At 38.1% G+C, this 23967-nt stretch overlaps 2 protein-coding genes across 2 annotated transcripts; one reads left to right on the forward strand and one right to left on the reverse strand.

Moving 5' to 3' along the window:
* Window positions 1-680: 680 nt before the first annotated feature.
* PEX3 (peroxisomal biogenesis factor 3) lies at window positions 681-13229 on the forward strand (the record flags this gene model as incomplete). Its single annotated transcript, XM_009579509.1, has 11 exons — window positions 681-812; window positions 2241-2322; window positions 5934-5977; window positions 7187-7311; window positions 8581-8647; window positions 8747-8801; window positions 9072-9228; window positions 10128-10198; window positions 11029-11151; window positions 12321-12417; window positions 12820-13229. Coding segments are annotated over 11 exons (1037 nt in total), but the record flags the coding sequence as incomplete, so codon positions are not given.
* A 1514-nt stretch (window positions 13230-14743) lies between these two features.
* On the reverse strand, window positions 14744-22401 carry FUCA2 (fucosidase, alpha-L- 2, plasma; the record flags this gene model as incomplete). The annotated part of the gene is made up of 6 exons (XM_009579511.1): window positions 14744-14907; window positions 16362-16470; window positions 17721-17911; window positions 19311-19521; window positions 20170-20509; window positions 22188-22401. Coding segments are annotated over 6 exons (1206 nt in total), but the record flags the coding sequence as incomplete, so codon positions are not given.
* Between the last annotated feature and the right edge of the window lie 1566 nt (window positions 22402-23967).

Consider the following 23967-nt stretch of genomic DNA (forward strand, 5'->3'; position numbering starts at 1 on the left):
TTGGTGGGTCTTTGTGGAAATGGAGATTCATAGTGGGGGTGATGAGGGATGATCAGATCCTCAAGGGTAGGAGAAGAGTGGGGCTGGAGAGTAGGAACCAGGCATGGTAAGAAATGAGGGCCACAGTCAGGCCTCACAGAAGCTAAGGTTCTTCCCACAGACAAGTTTCAGGACCAAACAAAGGAAGTGTTGGTCTGTAACGTCTTTCTCTTATGTGATTTTTAAGACTTGAGTTTTATCTCTAACTCCTGCTAATTTTAGAAAGATATCTTTTAAAGAAATTCAAATTTTCATCCATCTCCAGACCTGCGCATTTCAATTTGTTTTCTCTGTTTTGTTTTTGTTACCCTACATTTTTTTTCTTTCCCAATATTTGCTTCAATCTCTTCAGTACTAATTGTTCACATTGCAGTAGTACAAAAAATGCCTTCTTTGAAAGGCAGGATATCGTTTCTCAGGAAAGTTTCTTATACTGATTCAAGTCATTATCCTTGACATGTTAATTAATTTTGAAAACATTATTTCTGAGTATTACTTTGTCAATCAGTATTAAAATACTCAAGACCCACATATCCCAAAAAACCCACTATGCACCATTATGGTTTAAAATCAAAGAAAGGGGCTGAAGAGGCCTTCCTCACATTTTTAAAGCAGCTTGTAATATGAAAATCTCTCTGTAGGAGTCTATTTACTGGGAAAATATGGTCAGAAGAAAATCAGAGAAATCCAAGAACGAGAGGCAGCTGAATACATCGCTCAAGCGCGAAGGCAGTATCATTTTGAAAGTAATCAGAGGACATGCAATATGACAGGTAAGATAAGGAAATAGCTACTGTTCTTGATAGGTGGAATTATTTGGGGATTTATACTACATATTGACAGGAAGGAAGGAGAATAAGAAATGTAGGTGAATTCAAAATCTTAATTAAATACTAATGGATAAATAGAGTAATTTTGCATCATAAAAACAGAATCTGAAGAACAGAGGATTGAAGGGATTTCTAGGGGTCATCTTAACCCTTGGTTTGAATATATCCATCTATAATGCATACAAATATACATGCAGGTTACAATTTTTTGTCAATTCAAGACCCTTTGTGTATTGCCCTAAACTGCATGTGGTATTGAGCGGTGAAACAGCACCCAGATTCAAACAATATTGAATTTTTGGATTGAGGATTATTTTATTCATTGTAGGACGTTGTTAGTAAGCTACACAGAGAGCTTGGTGGGTAATTTTTATTTACAAATAAGAAGCACATCAGCCCATTAGTTCCCTACATTTTAATGGTTACAAGGTACCTGACTAGCTGTAGAGCAAAAAGTAGAAGTATTTATATTACAGCATTGGTCTTTGGATTTTTGGAGAGGAGATGGTAGGATAGAGTTTAACAAAATCCTTATCATTCTTGTAAATACAGGCCATTCAAAACTATTTCTATAAAACAAATTGGGCAGCATTTTCTTCTCCTGTCGAAATCTGTAATGGCTTGTTGGGTGGCTGCAAATGCTTTCTGTGCACTGTGTTTACCCTGTCATGAAATACCCTGGTATTTTATTTTCATCTTTTCCATTTTGTAGTGCTGGGATTGATTTTTACTGCAAGGACTAAGTTTTTCTTTGCCCTTCATTGTACAAAGTACCTTCTGTCAGGCAGCATGCATTCTTGTCAAGATTTTTCATATTTTGTTCTTAGTATTTATTATGTTCTGTGCATGCGTGTTTTCCATTCCCTGTTCCCATCGTATAGTAGCAGATTGGACATTGAATATTCTGAAAGTAAAAGATTTTTTCCCCACCAGCTTCCTTTTGTTTAAAACAGACCTTTCTCTGGTTCTCTTGTTGGGGAAAAAAACAAACCTCAGATCTTTTTCTTCTCATTTGGAGAAATGCAACAGTGTAGGTTGCAGATTTTCTTCTGGGGACTTGAAGGCACATATATGCAGATGTGCAGGATGTGCAGGATGTGAGTACACATCTGCAACTAGAGCCAACAAAGACATGTAGCCACGTAGGGGCAGCATTGTGCCCAAGCTTGTAAGAGGCACGCAGGTAACTGCACTTCTGAGTACCCCTGGGGTTTCTTATATTGTTTGTCCTCTCGGCTTTGCCTGTTGAGCAATGGGATTTACATTGTATAGCAGCTGTTGAGTGAGAGCTGGGGATAGATTTGTGATGATTTTTTTTTTTTAATATTGACAAATTTTTTCTTTTCTTTTTTTTTTTTCTTTTAATAACAGTGCTGTCAATGCTTCCAACATTGAGGGATGCCTTAATGCATCAGTTAAATTCTGAGAGTCTCACATCTCTTCTTAAAAATAGGTAAGACTGTTTTGTTAATTGTGTTAAAGATCTCTTGTTTTGATCACAAGATAAGGTTTTTTTTCAAATTATATATTTATGATACAGAGAGCATGCAGGGTTTTGGTTCTGTGTCCCATTCAGTCACTACTCTTAAAGTATTTTGAAATCACTATGTAAATATTTTGTCATGTTAGATATATTTTGATAGGTACGGCTGGCATTTTCCAAACATTACAAGAAATAATAGTTTCTTTAAGACGCTGCAATGAGAGCCATGGTTTTTGTTGAAGTGCTTGTAAGATAGGCAGATAAAGTACTTACAGGATCTAGTCCTCCTTTAAACAGGACAGAATATCTTGACTGAGTTGTTGATGTTGTGTTTGTAAAAACGTTTATGTAATCTTATGAAGGTCAGACTGAATAGTAGTGAAAAGTATCCAAGATGAGGTTGCAAATGGATGTAAGCTATGAGAAGTAATTTTTTTTTCTTTTGGAAGTAGAACAAATAGGGGCATGTTATATATTAAGAGGAATGCTTCCCTGTCAGAAAACACCTTTGGTTTCTTTATAACTGCAGGAACAAATAGCATATTTTTAAATACATAAAGTGCATAATAACATACCTTAGAAGTAGAGTAAGCTGCTTGGCATTTGGCACAGAGTAAAAGTGTTACGTAGGCAGTTAACACAAGGTTTCTGACTCACTCTAGACTGCCTTTCTAGTTTACCTCCCACTAGCTTATTTATATAGCTGTAACTTCAGCTGACCAGCATTTAATAGATTACCTATCCAGTCATTGTCTTTTTTCAGTCAAAAAACTCCCACAACGAGGCGACAGAATGTGATATTTAAAGTGGGAATTACAGCCTGAATGATGTTTTTATAACAGATTATCTGAGAATTTGCAACTGTAATTGAATATTATTTATCCCAAACAACAAGAAACAAGGAGAAGTTAATTTTAATGGAATATTTATTTGTCATAATAAGAGTTTTACTCAGTGAAAATTTAACCTGAATGAACAACAGATCTTGTGGATCACCAGATTTGTCTTCTGGACTGTTTATAGGTACGGTGTCACACTTCTGAATTCCAATAATCCCAGTGAAAATAGAGATGAGACTTTCTGATATTATTGTTATGCATTTCTGAAAACAAGTATTTTTTAAAATGCTGGTTACATGCAATATCCTGTAAGCATGGATGTCCATTTAGAGTGTATCTTACAGTGGAGTTTGTGTCTTAATGCTTCCTTTTTTGACTTATGCTGAGGAAGTTTTAACTAGATGCTTGAACTTTTTGAACTGAAAAGGTAGAGAAGGGGTTGGGTAGGCACAGATCATGGAATGAGCCATCAGGGCTCATTCCACTTCGAAGTGAGTCTTTGAAGAAGCTCTGCATTCTTGTGCTACACATGGATATAGATTTGTTTTCTTACCATTCCATTTGAGAAGATGAATCAAACAGCTCCAGACCTTTGAGTGCCGTTGTTGTTGAATATACAAAAGAGTAGATGTGGAGATTTACCTTTCTTAATGTCCCTGGAGATGTATTCTTTTTCTCACATCATCTATGTTATGGCTTAACATGTTATGGATCTCTGTTATCATATGTTACGGATCGTGTTATGGCTTAGGTAAACTCCTGTAACTTAAAATCTGTCCACTTCCTTAAATTTAAAACCTTTTTACATTGTTTTAGTAACTTGGGGCCGCCAGTGGTAGGCTGAAGTCTTCAGTCTTCCAGAGAAACTTAAAGAGGGCACACAAGACCACAGATGTTCTTGCTCTGTCATCCTCTTTTTAAAGCAATGTGATTGAATGAGGTGAGGTGAAGTACCTGCTGCTGTAGCCTTGCAGGTTGTTGCACACCTCCCACCTATTCAGCACTTAGCTTTATTCCAAACCTGTTTTTTTTTTTGTTTGCATTGCTTTTGGCTTCTATAACAGATAATGGTTTTCCAAATAAATAAATGCGAAATGAGAGTTGAGTTTTGAGTAGCAGCTGAGTCTTAATAATTTGCAGCAGATGAAGACTGAAAATCCATTTCCACTGTTAGGCTTAATACTTGCAGACTTAGACTGTTACCTGGCTGTTGCCTTATGTTGTGAGGAGAAACTTTGTAAGCATGAGCTCTAGAAAATGTTTTGACATAATAGGTGCAAATACAGTTGGCTGATGTTGATGTATTGGCTTCTCTTTCTCTCTTCAGTTGGCACGGAAAACTTACCACTCATAAGTAACAAATGTGGTTTTGAGTCCTGTTACGTGTTTTATCTATAGAAGTATTACTGTATTTTTTTAACAGTCTTTCCTTTGTTTTGCGTTAGAATAGCTTTTAAAACTGTTGATTTAGCTTGCAGAAAGAGAAGTATGTAAACTGTTTTTGTATGTGCCATGGATCCTTGTATGTCTTCCAGCTATCCTTTCTTTAATCTGTCTCTTTACTTATTGGAGTTGTAGACTTAATAGTTTATTATATCAGTTCATTTGCATTATTTGATAGCGGTGAGCTTAAAAACTTACTGTTTTTGTAAGTGATATAATGGTCAAACTAATGGCAAGTGCATGTGTTTGTTCCAGACAGATGAAAACATTCCTCAGTGGTTAATTGTGCCTGTAAAGAGAAATTATTTCTGGTGAAAAGTGTATTATTTTTTATAAACTAGGTTACTGTAAAGTCTAAGCATACATTAATCTCAACTATCTGCCCTAAATATTTAAGTGTTAATTCTGGTCCTAAGAAATTATCAAATGTTTCTCTAAGTGACTTTCACAAATTATTTCTACCACAATAGAGATGCAGTAGCCATTCTTTACTGACAGTGCTTAACATGCGAGAATGGCCAGTGAAACTTCTTGGATGGTTAGCTTGCTCTTATCTCTGCTACTGCTGCTATATTGCTAACATTACCTCTGGATAGTAGCTATAAATATGCAGTGTACCTTAGGCAGTTCGGGTATATCTATGCAATCTACAGCCTTGCTCTTTTGACTGCAGAATATGTAAAATTTTAGGAATTGGTCAGGTCAAAAAAGTAAACACGCCTCAACAAAAGAAAAAAGATCAACTTGCATTTGTGTGGATGGCGCAAGACTTCTTTTCCACAGAGGGTCATGATCTCTTTGGTTTTGGATCATCAAATCTGAACTTTAAAACCAAGTCAGGCAATGGTAAATCTTGCAAGAAAGTAGGATATAGAAATACTGATCCTGCGCTTATTATGCACAGGTGGACACAGGAAGCCCTGCTGAAAGGTCTACATGAAGTATACACAGGACCAAGGCCCCAGAAAATACCACTTTGAACCATCAGTGGGCTTTTTCTGACTGCTTAGTATAGTAACTCAAAATTGATAATATAAGTGTGTAATTGACATCACTAAATACTACATTTATACATCTAAGTTTGAGTATCTTTTCTGTGATTTCATACTGTATTGTTTATATACTGCTTTCCTGAATGAAGCAAATCAATGTAGAGGTGAATCTGGTCTGAATAATTATAGTAGCTAAATGAGCTTGGCTTACAGCACTGCTGTTTCATTTAACATATTTACATATTTATTAATTTCCAAGGAAAATACACTTTTTAATGTTTAATATTTCCGTTTATTTTTCCCACAGGCCAGCAAACAAGTTAGAAATATGGGAGGATTTAAAGATAATAAGTAAGTGGAAATGAAAGATTCTATCTGCATAATACTTAGCATAAATTAAAAATGTCTTTCACACCCTTTAAAATGCACATTTTACACTGGGTTGTTGTTTTAGTAGATATGAAGATAGTGTAACACTACATGGCAAACCTCCTCCTTGCCCCCTCTCCCAAAAGCTCCTCATGAAAGTATTTTTCATAGGCCTGAGGGAATTTAGAAGCTCAGAGATAAAGGTGAAGAATTTTATTGGTCTTCATGTTACCCTGCTCAAGAGAACTTTGTGAGAACTTTCTGTGCCATCACATAAAAATCAGACTAGTTTTTCAGAAAGTTCTCTGCTGACCCTAACAGAAAACTTCAATCAGAAATGTAAGCCAGCCATTACATGCCCAGAACTTTCCTCTTTTCAAGCCTGTTGGAGATGACCACCATAGCAGTGGTTACGAACCCTTTGGTTCATCATCTTATTTATTAGCTGATGGAAGCAGTGGAAGGGAAAGAAGAATAGTGAAGTCAGATAATTATGTAGTGAATACTACTGAGCTTTTTTTACTACTTTTGATTCCTTGGTGCCATTTGTTATCCCTACTGCCTCCCCAGTTTTGTCTTTCCTTCCGTTTGGTTTTGTTTCTTCTTTTCACAACACAATATAGATCCTACTTTTGATCCGGCTCCTTTCTTCCCGTGTCCTTGCTACTCAGCATTCATGCATATTTATTCATGTCACTTCTTCCACACATCCTCTGTTGCTGTAGCTGATGCTCATTTTCATTTTCTTTCTTTATATATTAGCTGTTCCTGCCTTAGCTTTTTTCCCCCAAGCTGCTTTTACGCCTTCTGTGTCTTAATTGCATGATGAGGGCTAACACACTGTGTGTATTTCCTGGCCTAATGAAGAAAGATGATTTGACAGTACATCCATTTTCCTTCTGGAGCAACTTGTATAATTTTTTTTTTTTTTTCAAAATAACTTGTGTAACATGCAAAATGATACTAATATAGGACTTTAAATGGGACACTTTAGATGTAGATCTGGCACATATTAGACTCATTACCATCTTGGGTATGTGTTGTGAAAATGTGTGTTATGACAACCAGTGAGAGAAATGTGACTGTGTATTTAAAAATCATCAGCACTTCTTGAGTCTTGGAGAGCACTCTCCCTCCTTGACTCACCCTTATTTCTTTGACTTTGAAGTTATTTTGTTGTCTCTTTTCAAGGTTTCACAAGAAGCATTGTAGCTGTATATAGCACCTGTATGCTAGTAGTTCTTTTGCGAGTCCAGTTAAATATTATTGGCGGTTACATCTACCTAGATAATGCTGCACTCTGCAAAAATGGCACAGTAAGTTTCTTGTTTTGTTTCAAAGGCAGAACTTCCACTTTTTTGAAAGTGAAAGGATTATTTAGTGAGAGAGAAAAAGGGCATGGCTTAGGAGTATTAGAATGAAACCAAGAGTTCTTAAAAGAGTGGGAGATGTGGAAGCATTCCTGGAAGTAACATATATTGATGTGTTTTAATAGCCTCTAAATTTGGATGATTTGGTGATATTTTTGCTTAACAAAATACTAACAGTGTTGAAGAATCTTTTGTCTGCGATTGTATTGCTTAAAGAAGGTTACTTCATATCTAAACACCAACATAAAATAATTTCTTTGCTTTCATTAATTTTTTGTGAAACAGTAATACTGTGTGAATGATCCAAGATATGTATGCAAATGTATATAAATGCTCAGCACATACATTAATTCCCCCAGTTAAATTTTCCTAGGATTAAAGAAGAAAAATGTTATCTTTGAAATTTTGACTACTTTGTTTAACTACAAAAGGCCATCTACCTAAATGTCTGTTGGTGCGGCCAAGCAAGGTAGAAGACTTGTTTTTTGTTTATGTAGTGTATCTATCACTGCCTAATAAAAATAGGTGAATGCCACTGTAAGCAAGTACTCATTGTACAGAGTAAGATCTGCAAATTGCTGGATGGCTCATCTAAAAATAATGGATACAAACTCTGACTAATTGTCGTATGCCCCTCTGTGATAGCTCCTGCTGAGAGTCAAGGAACAGCATGTCAAGGCAGGTCTGAGAAAAGCTTTCGTTAGAGAGGCCAGGGTTGATGGAGGTCGTGCTTCATTTTGTAAAACCTGAAAAAGCTTTTTGTAAAAGGGCAATATGAGCCCTTTCTGTTTCCTTTCTGTTATTCTTCCAATAGAGAATTGGGTTGACAGGGCCAACTCTGAGGCACTCTGCTGGAGCAAATTGGGATCGTGTCTCAGTTCCTGAAAGCTTCTTTTCTATCAGATAGGCTTTTGTTAGGGTTGAGCATAAATATCCTATTCCACTAGGTTTAATTTTTGGGGTGGTGGAGAGTCTAGTTTCACCTGCAATGCAGTTTTTTAAGAGACTTTCCTATGCCAGAGGACTTACGAAAGATCCATGGGTTGATGGCAGGGAGAGAGTCAGAAGCTACAGAGTTGCATGAGCATGGGGGAATCCATCTGCTGCAGGGTATTATAAAGATTAAGGAAATTGGTCGCAACTGGTTTGAAATTATTTTCGCATTGTTCTCTACTGTTGACATGTCGCGGAACTGTTGTTTTTTTTTCCCCGTAGACACCACTAGCTCCCCCTGAAGTTCAGCAGCAATATTTATCAAGTATTCAGCACCTTTTAGGAGATGGTATGGTGCTTATTATTAGCTAACTACACTTACAAAATTGTACTTTTTTCTAGACTTGAGCAAATCATTAGAATAATTTTGACACTTTCCTCCTCCTAGGACTGACTGAGTTAATAACTATTGTTAAACAAGCTGTGCATAAAGTTTTTGGAAGGTAAGAGTCTATATTTCTCTGTGGTTAGCTTTTAAGTTTTATTGTGATGACTGTTCCCAAAACAATGAGTTTTATTAGAATTAAAAAAAAAAAAAAGGAAGATTGTACTGACTTTTTCCAAAACAACTTTTTTATTATAGCAGTCTGTGTCTGCCAGTGCAAACCAATATAGGAGATTGGGATCCTGTTACTTGTAAACATGTTATCAGTAGGAGAACACAGCATCATTATTCATTTTGCAGTCAACGCTGTAGTCTTTTTCCTTTCCAGTATTTCCCTTAAGCACACCCTCTCTCTTCTGGAGCTGGAACAGAAACTTAAAGATATCAGGAAAGTAGTGGAACATAAAGATTCAGATCAGATTGCATCTTACTCTCCCTTATGTCATTATCTGATGCCAGATGAAGAAAACCCGTTGGCTACCCAGGTACTTGTTTCAATTTCTTTCATCTACCTTTTTTCATTCTGTATTTGTTTGTTTGTTTTGGGGAGGGAAGGGTGCTTAACAGTCCTCTAGTTGTACCATGGCATAAATGGTGATGCCTCTTCCTTCATAAATCAAGTGTCCTCATCTCTTTAATCTAGGCAAAGTAAAGTTGTACTTTCTTCGGATTTGTTTGAAAACAAGTGTCATCCTCAGAATGTCAGCTTTGAGCTCAGAAACACAGTCCAATTACTGCTTTTAGCCTGTGACGTATGCTGTAACACAGTGCAGCTTAACTCGGCCCTAAGCTAAATTGTATTACCTTGCACTTGTGTACCAGGAAAGATCATGGACAATAGTAGCATCTTGGCTGATGCCCAAGAAGGTGATGGTGTGCTGGAGTCCTTTGTTGCTTTGGGCTGGAAGATGAACAGGAGTCAAGAGAAAGGTGTATCTAATCTCAGTTGTAACATTAAAATAACTTCCTAAATTTTCTAAAGGCATTTGTCTCCATCCACACCACAGGTTGGAGAAAATTCATTCTTAACTTGATATTATACTACTAAAAAGAAGAAACTTAGGCTTCAGTGTGTGACTACATGCACTTATCCCTTTAACTTAAGCTGATATGCAGGGTTTATTTCAGTTTTGGAGGTCAGAAGTCAAAAAAATACTTTGCTGAATTAGTCTGCTAATACTGTTTTTAATTAAAAAAAAAAAATCCTACAGTGACCATTTAAAAGGAAAATTAGAATACAAATTATAAAGAATCTGATTCTATAACACTTTCATTTATACATCTTGACTTAATTCCATGGTACAAAACTCTTCTATTTCTACTATTATTCTTATGGTTGCCAATGGATTTCTTACTAAATAGTGTGTGTCTTTGCGTTTTCTAGGCCTGTGGACTCACAGAAAGAGACACTGCTACAATTAAATTACTTAATGAAACTAGAGATATGCTAGAAAGGTATAGAGAAATATCCTGTATTTACATTAAACTCCTCCTCACAACTATTTTTTATGTAAGACAAATACTTTCATATAAAAAGCTGTCAACTTTCATTTGTGAAATGTGACCACTCTGCTGCATTAAATTTTTATATTCACTAATTGTAGGCTGGGATTTTCAAAATTTGAGAGCTCTGAAACTCACTTATAAGAAATAATCTTGCCTTAACAAGATGACCAGGATGTCCTTCCCAGTCAGACCCCCTTATCTCTTCCTCACCTTTTCTGTAGTCATGCAGGAACAGAGGAGTACTTCTCTTCTGCTAAAGCAGGGTAAATTGAGTGTAATTCTGTTGGATTTACTTGCTTTGATAAAATGAACACCTGTTTTGGCTTATCAGAATTTATTTTTAATGCCTGGTTTTGAGAGTGGTTGTATGCGTCCTTTTACCAGAGAGCCACTGATGTGAGGCTTCTGTAATAAACATTGAATAGGAGTGAATTGAGCCAAATGCCAGACTATTCTTACAATTTAGTTGCTGGAGATCTGGGGCATTTTAAGGATAAGTCCCTTCTATGTTATTATTTAGTAAGAAATAGAGAAGTGAGGAATGCTTTAGATTTATCTGGTTTTTAATAACCTTAGGGTAGAGTGTAGGTTGTTGATTGGTTTGCTGTGGAGTTACTGGGGAGCTGGTCTTTCTTGAGGTGGCCATACTAATGGCCTTTTGTCTGGGTCGTACTTCTTCCTTTATGGGAGGGACATCTGTAGCACTGAATACTTGCAGTGTTTTTTGGTTTGAAAAAATAAATCCCAGGAATCAAACCTTTTGTTTGTTTGTTTTTCAGTCCAGACTTCAGTACAGTTTTGAGCACGTGTTTAAATAGAGGATTCAGTCGACTGCTGGACAATATGGCAGAGTTTTTTAGACCTACTGAACAGGACCTCTCTCAGAATGGCTCTGTAAACAGGTAAATGTTTTCTTTTGTTGTGGTTCTCATGTGAATAATGCTTTGGGTTCATAGTGAATTCCAAAAAAAGGCTATTGATTTCCTGCCTACTTGAAGTTCTCATGCTGGAAAGGATTCTGTTTCTTGCTTTTCAAGAATAAATACAGTCTTCTCACTTCACCCATGAAGCTGCTAGAATTCACGTGAGGTATCTTTCCCACCACTACTTGCAGATCTAAAAGTAGAAATCAGACCAGCTATACTTCCCACTTCTTGCCAAGACTGTACAAGCAGACTGCCCTTCCAGCTAAGGAGAATTTACCCCGCTGGTGGTGACTACTGAGTGGTGTACTGCAGCACCTGCCCTACGAGGCCGTGAGAAAGATAGCGTTCCCCTGCAGTTAGCAGATAAGCTCTGTACGTCCCAGACTCCGGCTTGTCAGTTGCTGTAGTTCTCCAGGAAGGTGGGCGTTACCATGATTCTCCAAATACATGTAGCCAAAGCACCTACAGAGCTTTAGGTTTTTCGCTGGTATGCTGAAAAAAACATATTAACATTCAGAATCTTCTGCCTCTTCCTAGAAGACTGTTTAAAAATTGCTTTTATTCTGAAGTGAACTTTGGTTTTAAACAGTACAGTGAGTGTGTTACAAATCCAAAAGCTGAGTTCAAATCCTTGAAATATGATTTCTAAAATATTAAAATTAAAACCTTGAATAATAACTGGGTTTATGTATGTTTATTTTAATAACTGATGGCTCTCAAAGAGTGATGTTTTTATTTAAATATATGCTATTTACATCACTTAAAATATCCCAAAGGCTGTAGTTTGGCTGTCTGTCCTAAGCCTGGTTTAGAGTTTGAAATAGCGTGAGATTGTAGACTGGCACTTCTAACAACTGTTTACATACACGCACATGTAAAGACTTTGGCTAAACCATATTTCTCTTGCATGAGAAGCAAGTGTGAAACTGTGGAACAGGAGCACGAACTGAAATTTGCTTTGGTACTTCTCTATATTAAATTAAAGACTTGATAGGGGGAAAAAAAACTTCATCGGTACCTTTTAGTTTGCAGTCTTTCAACTCTTACTTTTGAAGTAGTAATTATTTAGAATTATAATAATCATAGTTTAGTGGCTTTACTAACGTCAGAGCAGGTCTAGGTCAATTTTTTTTGTTCTTTTCTAGTCTTTCCAGTGTCAGTCTTCCTTTAGCCAAGATAATTCCAATAATAAATGGACAGATCCATTCAGTATGCAGTGAAACACCCAGTCACTTTGTTCAGGTAAGAATCTTGCTTATTTAAAATATCCCAAGTAAAATTTTGAAATTAATGTTGTATATTTCTTTTTAATAACATCCTTCATTCTGTTTAATTTCAGTGGCTTTAACAAAAAAGTAGAAACAATTGGCATAACTTAAACTTTATGTAAACTTGTATCTTCCAAAAATATGCTATTTTTCTAGAACCTCTTCCCTCTGCTAAACTGTGCAGGAGCACAAAAAGGTCTCTCGACTTGGTTCTACTTGCAATTCTGCCTATAAACCTTTCCAAAGCAAGAAATTTGAGTTAGATCTCTGTGAGAGTGCCAGGTGCTTTTCTCATGATGAATTATGTACTGCAGCAAAACCAGAATAGTGGTGGATGTGTTTAATTCAGCAAATTTATTCTTTAAATTTCTTCCAGGACCTGTTGATGATGGAACAAGTGAAAGATTTTGCTGCTAATGTTTATGAAGCGTTTAGTACCCCTCAGCAACTGGAGAAATGAACTGCACATTTATAGGACTAGATTGTGTATTTGTAACAGACCCCTTGTGACTACTGATGAGACTTGGGTTAATTTTATAATGGTGTAGGAGTGGTAGACCAGCAGAAAGAACATTCTGAAAAAAGTGGGAGTGAGCCCATTTTTTTGTTCTAATAGAATTGTTTCAAACCCCCATTAAAAATATTCTTGTTGAAAGAATCATTGTATGTAAAGACTTTTCTATTAAAAAAGTGGTTAAACTCTTCCATAATTAATTTGATTATTTTTATTGCATCTGAAAGGCATCTGGTGGCAGTATTACAACAAGTTACTAAAAAATCCATTTTGGAAAAAACTAATGATAGTGATCTAAGAATAGTGCAGAACCGCAGAATGAAGTGAGGCTTCTTTCTTCTTCTTCTCCCAAATTTTTCTTTATAAAGGAAAACTCTTTCTTCTTCCTTAACTTTAGAAATGTTATTCCAAAGAGTCTCTCATTCTTCAGAAAGCCTTTGCCAACTGATGCACGTTCCTCTTAAACAAGCTGGGGGGGGCGTGCTCTCTGTTACTTAATACTAAAGGAATGTGGATTTTTAGAAATTCTCTTGTTTATGCTGTTCAAACAGCTACACTGTACACATTAACTTGTAAATATTTTATCTTAATTTGTATTAATTTTGAGCCCAATTGTCTGTATTGTAATAAAATATTTTAATGTAAAATTTGTGTGTGTATTAACATTGCTAGCAGGAAAGGAAATAACCTCATTTGGCTCATCACTTAAAATCTTGACATAGTTGAAAGAATAAATTTAACTTATAATTTTGCACTTATTAACATTACTCAGGAAAAATAAACCTTTGATCTCTACACTGAAACAACTCATGCTTTTTGTTGTCCTATACCTCCCCCTCTTTGCAGACTTGACAGTGCAAGTCTGTCCCTACAAATCCTGACACATGATGAGTTTGGGAATTTTTCAGGTTGGATACAACCTACCCTCAGCTTAAAATGTTGTCTCTCTGCCGAAGCTGAGGATCCCTAGCAACTCCTGATTATTTCTCTTTTTAAAAAAAGTTAGTCACTGAAATACGTGTTTTGGTTAACAGTCCACAGCATGCACCCTGGTAACTGTAAAAACAATGCTGTAAACAAGAGTCAGCTTTAACCATGTAAAATTACATGAAACAGCAAAAAAAATCCTCCCACTTTATTTGTATCCTAATAATGGACAGAATTACTTAACAGTAGGAACAGATAAAAATTAATGAATTTCATGATGAGAAATGAAGACATACATCTGCATTGCCTCCATGCATTTGTAATGAATTCCTAACCCTTATAGGACTGTTCCTGCAGATACATTACCCTACTCAGCTAAAACTACCAGCTGCCAGTTGTTGCACACAACTGGAAAAAGTTTCTCTTCTCTAAAACTGACAGTTCTTACTGTACAGTTTTGTGGTCATCAGTTGTATACCTCCTTTAATTCAAGAAATCTAACCGCTGTGCATTTGAACACTAGCTTGAGCTAGCTTTACTTTCTCATGACTTTAAAAATCTAGCACCTGTTTTTTTCCCCCACCCCGTTCTTCACATAACTTGGCAAGAAACTGACTGAAAAAAATGCAGAGGTCAAGGTAGATGCTCAGTTTTTCACACATCTTCAAAAAAAAGTTGTATGCAGAGATTCAACTATCCAGTGCTAGATTTCACGTGAGATTCATTCAATTCCATTCCATCCTTTAGTAACAGCCCACCTTTCAGAAAAAAGTGAAGTTATTCATGTTTCTCAGTCAAGCAAGTAAGAGTTAGAAACCAGTGATGCGAAACTGGGCAAAACATCAGCACTCCCTACTACCCAAGGCTCCAGCGGTGTATGGCTCAGTTTATGTCAGTCAATTGCAAAGTCCAGCCCCACTGACACGGCAATTGCTTGGGAGTTAATTGAGGTAGAGCAATCGCGATTCCCTTTTCTCCCAGGGCAACCCATTTCAGCAGTTCCTCGTAGCCAATCAGCTTCACCTGAGATAGAAACATACCCTGTAATTAGAACAGTGCCTTTTCAAAGTGCATATAATTGCAAAATTGACAAAAGAAATGTTGTTCCATAGCTACTTCACTATCCAATTATCCTTAAATGCCACTTATCAACCAAATGAATGATAAAACAATGATTAAAGGTAGTAGAAAAATATTTGCAAAGTAGATATGTAAGCAATAAAGCTAGTGACGTTGGGTCTTGAGAAGTACCTAGGTCTGATAAAGGTACATAAACACTTTTCAGAAGTATCTGGGATGGGATTTGGGTCTAAGCAGGGATCCAGGTACTGCAGTACACAGCTTTGTATTACCTATTTCTGCAATGCCTGTTTCCCATGGTGGAACTTGTAGTCTTGAGTGAGCAATATTTCTTACAGCATGCAGCCAGATATCTCAGAACAAAGCTGACCTGAAGAACCCCTCCACTAAAACCACACAAGTAGGTTTTATGGTGAAACTCTTACGCCAGCTGGTGAAATACTGAAAATAGTGGAGCAGCTGAAGACCAGTCTCTACCTTTGAGGAACGTCATTACTCTCTTGTGCACATATAGTCTAGATGCCTCCTCAAAATTCAAGATGCAATTACTCTTTCTTCCTTATCACAGAGCTGTCTTGGCACTAATGAGATCCTTTTCATATGTAACTACACCAGAAGGTCTAGAAACACCCTTAATGCACTTCAGCAGCTAGTGGACATCCAATGCATGAGACCGGGACAGAGCCAAGCCAAAGTGAATCCCCACCTTAAATGCAGTGCTGATATTGTCCTCAGCACCAGCTGTTCTGCTCTATAAATCTGCTTCCATTGGGTTACACTACTTGCTAGTGTAGGTGTGGCATCAGTGTCCTCAACTTCTGACCACCGCTTGCTCCAAGACACACATCTAGAGTCACGCTGACTTACTATTTAGCATCCCCAGGCAATAAGAACCTCTGTGTGCTTTCCCTTTGTGCAGGGCTTTGACCTGAAACTACTGCACCATGACAGCAGTTACAATATCACCAAAGTCATGAGGATGGCTATTTATAAAGAAAGGTCATGCTTAGAGTCTACACAGGAAACGGGAGGGGCGGCAAGTTTTTTTTCCTGCTTGGCCTCTTTTTATGATCCTTAGTTTGCAAGCTAAAACATATCCCAGCAACAATTCAGTCTAACTTTGTTTGCTGGAGAAGAAACATCCCACTGGGAGGACTATGACAAGGAGGTCCCAGAACAAAAACAAACATTTTGCTGGGTCTCTTCCAATGTGCTCTGTCCTAAGAGTTACACATTCCCAAAGATGCCAGAAACTAAAATAAACACTGATGGAACATGACAAATCCTAGAGATGTTTTCCTTCAGAGTATGTTCATTGCTTGCACTGTGTCTTAAAAGCCTCACTGTTCTAAGGGGAAAAGGGGGGAGTGGGGGTGTGTGGGGGTGTTGTCTTTCACCTGTGTTTCTCCAAGCTTAGCCCGTGGCTCACCAAGGTCCAGAATCCCAGAGACTGGCCAGTTAAGGAAGATAGCATTGACTTTGCCTTCTTTAGGGCTGAAAGTGTACCTGGAAATGGGGAACAGAAATGCATGTCAGTTTTTCCTTGTAAATTTTCTGAAGCGATATATAGAGTGCTTTCAAGACCGGAAAAACGGATTTGAAAAGTTGGTATTAATTACATTTTCACACACATAACGATCTTTTCAGACAATTTATACCCTTTATTAAAAGTACTGTTCCTTGAAAAGATGTTCTAAAAAACTAGAGATACTAGAGATTATGAAAGAATTGAATTTAGAGTTAAACATCTGTAGTAACTTTAGCAAGCATATAGTAAGTCACTGCTGCTCAGCCATGTAGGAAGGAGGTACTTGCAGGGCAGGGGGAATCAAATAACTGTGGGTTATGTTCAGAAAAATACGGTAATTCACATCTATACACAAACATACAGACATTCCACTAAAAAAAAAAAATTTAACAAGAGTATGTGCGCCAATAAAGCTTCCACCTTGCATAGCTCATTTTTAAAAATTTAATTTCAGCAGACATTATCTACGGCATGTCCTTGGAAATCTTGTGGCATACATTTGAAACATTCCTCCCTCCTTCCTTCATTTAAGTTACAATTTTTTACTGCTCTTGGAAGTGGTTTTACTAAATAGTCAACAGTTCAGCATTTCAAGGCTAAAGCCAGATAGCCAAATCTTACTGGGAACAGGAGTAAAAAGGCCCACTGAGGCAGGGAAGAGGGTCAAGACCAAAACCCTGACGGATCGTTAAGGCATTACAGCAGTTACGAGGAACAAAGGCAGAGGAGAGTCCAGAGACTGGCTGAATTTAGTGACCAAACAATTGCTGTTATCTTCCCATGCATTTCTACCTTAAAAAGAAATGCAGAATATGCTAAACTGATTTCTAGTTTCCTTCTCTCCCCTCTTTCTCTCTAAACAGTGACATCAAGTATTCCTTTGTACAGATAAACACTTCACAGCAGTTTTATATTTCTGGATTTTTTTTTTTTTTAATAGCTTCTGTTCCCAGCTACACTAAGAAGCACAAGATCACTACGGAAACGCCTGCAACCTTCCCTTCAGCCTCGGCATCATCCCGAAACTACGTTCTCTGACACCCATCGTCTATCTACAGTTTTATACACACTTTTATGTGCAGCTACTTAAACTGACAAAAGGGTTAATTTCTTCACAGCATACAAAGTAAGATGGTGATTTCTGTAGCATCAAGTCATTAAGAATTTCAAAATTTCACACACACTGCTGCTGCTTTACGCAGCCTACACTTTGATTCAGTAGCCGTACCACACTTCTGGTGTGACCGTGTCGTTCTGTGCTCTCCATGGTTTCGTTCCATAGATGGCTTCTCCGTTGACTTTCAGCCAGGCACCCATCTGTCTCAGGCGTTCCTCAAATATAACAGCGATGCGACCATCATGAGTGGGCCCAATATTCATCAAGAGATTCCCTCCACAAGACACTGTTTCTACAAGTTGCTGAAATGTTTTTAAACACATACGCAGAACATATGGTTACGGCTAATGAAATCATATATTTGAAGTTCTTTCTAAAGCCAGGCACACCGCTTCAAAATGATATACTGAACGAGTTATCTTACTGCTGCATGTTTAGACTTCAGGTGTCACCCCAACAGTCAATTCAAAATTTAAGCTCCCATGAAACAAAGCTCTGCTGTCAATTTTTATGGCAGAAAACAGCCCAAAATACATTTTTTCACTAATACATCTGACTGAATCTACAAGAGAATCAGATCCTACAACCTTTTAACATTTTGACTTCTGCAGCAATTTCACGAGGGTTTTACCGATAGAACGGATACATGATTTCTCTGTAAGAGAGGATAATAAGGCTAATAGATGCCACTTCGTTTTTACTGAAGCTGAGAGAAGCAACTTCCTTCTTCTTCCTCTGTTTGATGCTCTCCCTATTTTACACAGACATCTGTAGAACACTAAGAAGCCTTCTACAAAGTCCATAAATACTTGTGTTCACATCCACACTGCCCTCCAGAGATCATGGACTGAGATGCACAAGTCTGAGGAACAGACAGCTGGAGACAAGCTACTGAATGACTTTAAACCTTCTGCCTCTGAAAAGAGGTTACTTCAATTTCAAGTGATCTTTTGCAAGGACAGTACTAGGAAGAGATTTGGATTAAGCAACAATAACAATCAATCTTCCCCTCTCTAGCTGAATTTTGCAATTAATGCAAAGATTGATCAGTCTTCCTTTCATTCAGTTTTCCTAAGCTTCAAATCTTTTTTAATATCTTAGACTAGGAAAGGGAATCAGTGCTCTATTAACGCCAGCTGTCTGCATCTGCTAGTGTTTATCTGTGTAATAAGTATGTTGGTGTTTTTTCTTTAAATGAAGTGGGATGAAAGCAAAGTTTCTCACTACAAGGTAAAAAGACTATTAAGAGTTATAAACTGTTTCTAGCTAGAATGGGAAAAAGATGTAGCCTTCAATGTGGAACTGAACAATCCTAAACAGGAACTATGAAACTGCAACTGTTTGCTTCTCATCAACTTAGAGGTGCAGTTACTAGAAAAACTTAGTAGAAAAGGTTATTATGAGTCTATCCAGATCAGTCTTCAGCCAGTTACTCACAGGGGAAACAGCTTTTAAGAAACTGACTGAATTTTTACTAGATAATTTTTCTCTTAGTCATTTCTATAAAATGAGTAAGAATTACATGGATATTCCATCCTGCCAGTGTTAGGCTGCAAATGAACAAAATGATTTATTATTTCATCCACTCATTATTCAATTAAAATAGTATTTTTTATAAAAAGATACATAATTGAAATGTTATATAGCATAATATAATGCTCAGGAGGGAGAATCAGAAGCAACTCCTTTGTCCCACTGTACCTTCACCAAGTCCTCGATTGTGAGGTAATCGTCAAGCTGTGCGTTCCTCCTGTACCCCCATGACCTCTTGTCAATAGTCATACAGTTCTCCCATTTGTGAGGCAGGAGGTGGCCGGGGTTATACCGGTCACTACAAGTGTAGAAGCCACCATGTGTACAGACGCTGCCAACTCCCCAGCGGTCATTGGTCACAACTGTGTCCCGGACTGGGCTGGAAACAGAGAAATTCTCAGTTTATGATTCTTATTCTAAAAAACACAGTCACAGCCAGTGTAATCCCTTCCCACACACACTCCCCTCCCTCCAACATTTAGAATGACTTCTGCACTATTAATTTCTTACAATTAGATTCTATTAATTTCTTACAATTAGATTAAGTGCAATTTCAGGAATCCTATTCTCATCCTTTCCTAGTAAAAGGTCCAGATCGGCACTTCTTAGGGAAATAAGCTGCAGACTTCCACAGGAGGTCTGCCAGAAATCAGCCTGCACTTCACATCCACTGCCGGATGTTCAGTCTGCGATGACAATGATGTACCCATATTCTCAAATTCTCCTGCTATCCTGTTTGTCTGTGCAGTAGACAATACTTAGGAAAGAATATGATTAGGTAGAGTAACCAAAACCATCTTAACTGACTTAATTTGCAAATGTGGTTAAAAAAGTATGAAACAGTCTTTTTCTAAAGCAAGCTTTGATAGTTCTAGGGAAGACCTGGATTCTATATTTCAGGAAAATTAATATTTATTTAAGTCCTTGCAAGTAGGGGTAATAGGTTCCACAAAATGTACAGAAAACGAGACAAACTAGACACGGAACAGAATTTCAGGTAAGGAGCTAAACCAGCATCATTATGTACCTGTCATTATACAGCCAAGCCAAGAAACCTGTGCTGTTCCAGTAAGTATCTGGCGCATTTCCACTCCCATCAGACCAAATGATTTCTGGTTGGTACTTGGTCACAATTTCATAGAGTTCTGGTAATGATTTACTGGTTGGAAACTTTCTTGTCTTAAAGACATTGGTGGCATCCTCAAGGAAGAAGGGATTAAACCATTCGAACAGGGAGTGATATAACCCAAAATGCAAGTCAGTCCTGTTTCTAACAGATGTTGCTAGTTCAGCCACAAGATCTCGTTTCGGTCCCACATCAACAGCATTCCAGTTCCAAGAATATTTGGACCCCCACAAAGTAAAGCCTGAAAAGAGAAAAATCAAAGGATAAGAAAGGGAAGCAGAAGAGGGGAAGTTATATTTCCTCCTTCTGGAAAGTAGTTTGCAAGTGTATTGCAAGGAATAGATATAAAATTAATAAAAATCATATATGTAATAATATTGTTATCAGGGTACAGAGTATGCCTATAATCTGTTTATGCACAATGATAGTAGTCATAACATCAGAACACCATGCCAAATATGTTTATGTATTCTTCTACTCATACATGTATACATATAAAACATCCAATTTTCCAGTTCTGTACTGGAATAATTATTCCTTCTCCTTTATTATTCACGCCAATCATATGTCCCAATTAAATTAACCAAAAATACAGCAACTTTTGAGGCATCTACATTTTCACTGAACGTATCAAATGTCAACTGTGAATACACGTTCAACAATTGAAAGATAAAATGCTTTCTCAGTTGCAGAATGCACAATCTATCATTTGCATTCAAAGACTATTCTCCTCCCTTCTGTTTAGATCTTATGCAAATGTTCACTTTGCATTTGTCCTGACATTTATAACAGCTCAATCAACTACTCGGTACACGTATATAAGCAGAGTGCAGAAACTCCTGAAACAACTTTTAAAATACCAGCGTTTAAGTATCAGGAGCTACTTAACGTTTCAGACATCCAGCAATCCAGCACAAGCACTTACAAGTACTACTGCACTGCAGACTTAGACCACTGCCAGAAGAGCTCCACTCTCACCTTCAAACTGCTTTATACTCATTGCCTAATAAATCTTGCAATATTTTTTGAACTGGATACAGATAATTGCATCGACTAGACAAACAAGCTAAAAATTCATGCCCAAGGCTGCAGGACAGACTAAATGAATCATGGTTCTTTTGAAGTCACTGGGAATTACGCCACGGGCATCATCAGGATCAAGATTTTATGTGTGTTAGAGCAGAGATTAAAATTCACAATTTACTAGTTGCCAGTCTTGAACCCACATCTCCCCAAATACCAACAACATTCACTAGATGTACTGTCATATTGCATCTTAGTATATTATACTTTCTTTGCTACCATGTTTCCTTCCAACCACTTTCTCTTCCTTTACTTTTCTCTGCAGAGTATCTTACAATTACAGTGCAAAAATCAATTGTGCCTGTAAAGTTCCAGACCTCGTTCAAGGTCTTGGCTTCTATGCACTGTATCAGGAAGAGCTATACCCTGTGTATGTTTCTAACTCTGAAGTTGACTCCTGGAACATACTCCTAAATTCCTTGGAGAAACCTACGGAGCTCGTTAACTGCCTGTACACAGCAGCTCTCCATACGTGAAGCAGTGCAGAATTCACTTTTGTGGTTCCTTGAGCAATAAACTGCACAATAAAAAATAAACTACGGCTACTGCAGGAAGCTCAGCTGCCCCTACCGCTTCAGGCTGTCTTACCTACAGCAAGAGAACAATGGCACAATCTATTTCTCCTTCTATGCAAGCTTCATGGCCATAGCATTTGCGTAGGAGCCAGCAAAACACACGTACATTTCTTGGGTGGTTTGTTTCCTCTTTGGCTGGGTTGGGGCAGGTAAGCCTGCCTGGCTTTCTCTCTCTCTCTTACCAGGCAAGAAAGTCACTCAAATTTTTCTTCTGTTGACAGAAACGCAACGATTTCTAACATTCACAAAGCTTCCACTTACCTTCGTGATGTTTTGAAGTTAAGACAACATATTTTGCACCTGAAACCTTCAGAATATCCGCCCACTGGTTGGGATCAAAGAACTCTGCTGTAAATAGTGGCCCAAAATCTTCATAACTGAACCCAGGTGGGTAATTTGCCTCCATAAATTTCACATAGGGCTCTCTCTTTTCCTTCTGCCAGTACCACCTACAAAATAAAGAGCAAAAACATGTCTACTGGTGCATTTTTAGACAAAGAAAAGAGAATTGAAATCATCAGCTCCTATTTGCGTTCACACTGAGAGGCACATACACTGGAGGTACACGACAATGGCAATGCGGTAAAACTGCTTCAGAACATTACAGTATTAACTATCAAAGATTTACTTTTCTCTGTCCTCTTTTCCCACGCTCTGCTTCTTTGAAGCACTCCACTTTGGAAAGATCCCTGGATTTCATCTGGAGCAATGTCACAAAGCAACTATACTTGGCAGTCTTATTCAGTACCTAAATCCTGAAACCATACTAGAGAACACAGCTACACGGTCCACGTAAGCAGCTCAGGTGGCACAAGGAATGCACTGTTTCTGTACTAACAACTCACCCTCCTCAAGTGTCACACATGAGCCATCAGGCATCTCTGCTCTGGCCCCCGCACTGCAACACCTGCAACCCACAAACATGTAGGCCAGCAGCTTTACCTCTCTGCTGGTCCAGTTCTCTATGCCAAACGCCACTGAGTGACCTGATGTGTGAGCAGATACCCACGGTCCCAGAGCAGGAGAGAGCTGTAACTGCAGAGCACTGCAGCTGCTGCACACGTGAGGCTCTGAAGCAAAGGCACCCTACTAGCAGGCACGTCCTCCAACAACAACCTGCCTCTGCAAGAACCCTACACGCTTACAAATGCACCTCGGTCACAGGCTCTAGCATGCAGGCACACACCTACCTCGGTCCACTGGACCACTGCACACAGATTTAGGAACCAAAAGGAAAAATAAGCTGACAACCTCTTTTTGCATCCCACCTAGCAAAGGCAGGGACAGTGTCTATCCTGTGTTTCCCCATAACATCAATTCCTGATCCAGTACTGTCACTATTCCAACTGGTCTAGTCCACAGCAAGGTTTGGAGCTTCGCTCTGTGGTCCGAGGGTGGTCTCTCACTCTCATGATGGGCAGAGGGCATAAATCACCAACAGAGCACTCTTTATTTTCAACCTGCTCCATCCCTCCCCTACCAAGCAATGAAAGAGGAGCTCCAGAAACAGCATGTAACAGTCCTTACTGCATAAACAGCCTTATGGCTGGAAACCTTCTAACAACATACGTTGTGACTGCTAATACTTACGGGAAAAGGGTCTGAAAGCATTCACCTTTCTATGCATAAAGCCAAGCAGCAAAAATCCTGTTGGCAGATTTAGACATAAATGCAAACAAATTGAAAGTGAAGCAATAAAACAGGCCAGAATCTGAATGTTTGAAATAGTTTCTCTCTCCTGTCCTGAGTTGGACTCTGACCTCAGTTCTATAAGACCACAGTAACCTATGGATATTGTTGTAACCTTCCCAAACAGACTTCAGCATAAACAAACACAGTCTCTGGCAGCCAGTGGGGAAAAAGAAGAAAAGAAGAAAGAGGCTGAGACACCCTCCCTCCATGAAAGAACCTGAAAAAAAAAACCTCTAACTTTAAAGTATGTAATTGCATAAAGAAACAAATAACATCCTTGCTTCTCTCTGTCACACGTGATAGCAACGTGAGCATTTCGTGGCAGACGAAATATTCTACCAGAGGCTGG

Source organism: Fulmarus glacialis, unplaced genomic scaffold (assembly GCF_000690835.1).
Source record: "Fulmarus glacialis isolate BGI_N327 unplaced genomic scaffold, ASM69083v1 scaffold43826, whole genome shotgun sequence".
In the NCBI taxonomy this organism is placed as follows: domain Eukaryota; kingdom Metazoa; phylum Chordata; class Aves; order Procellariiformes; family Procellariidae; genus Fulmarus; species Fulmarus glacialis.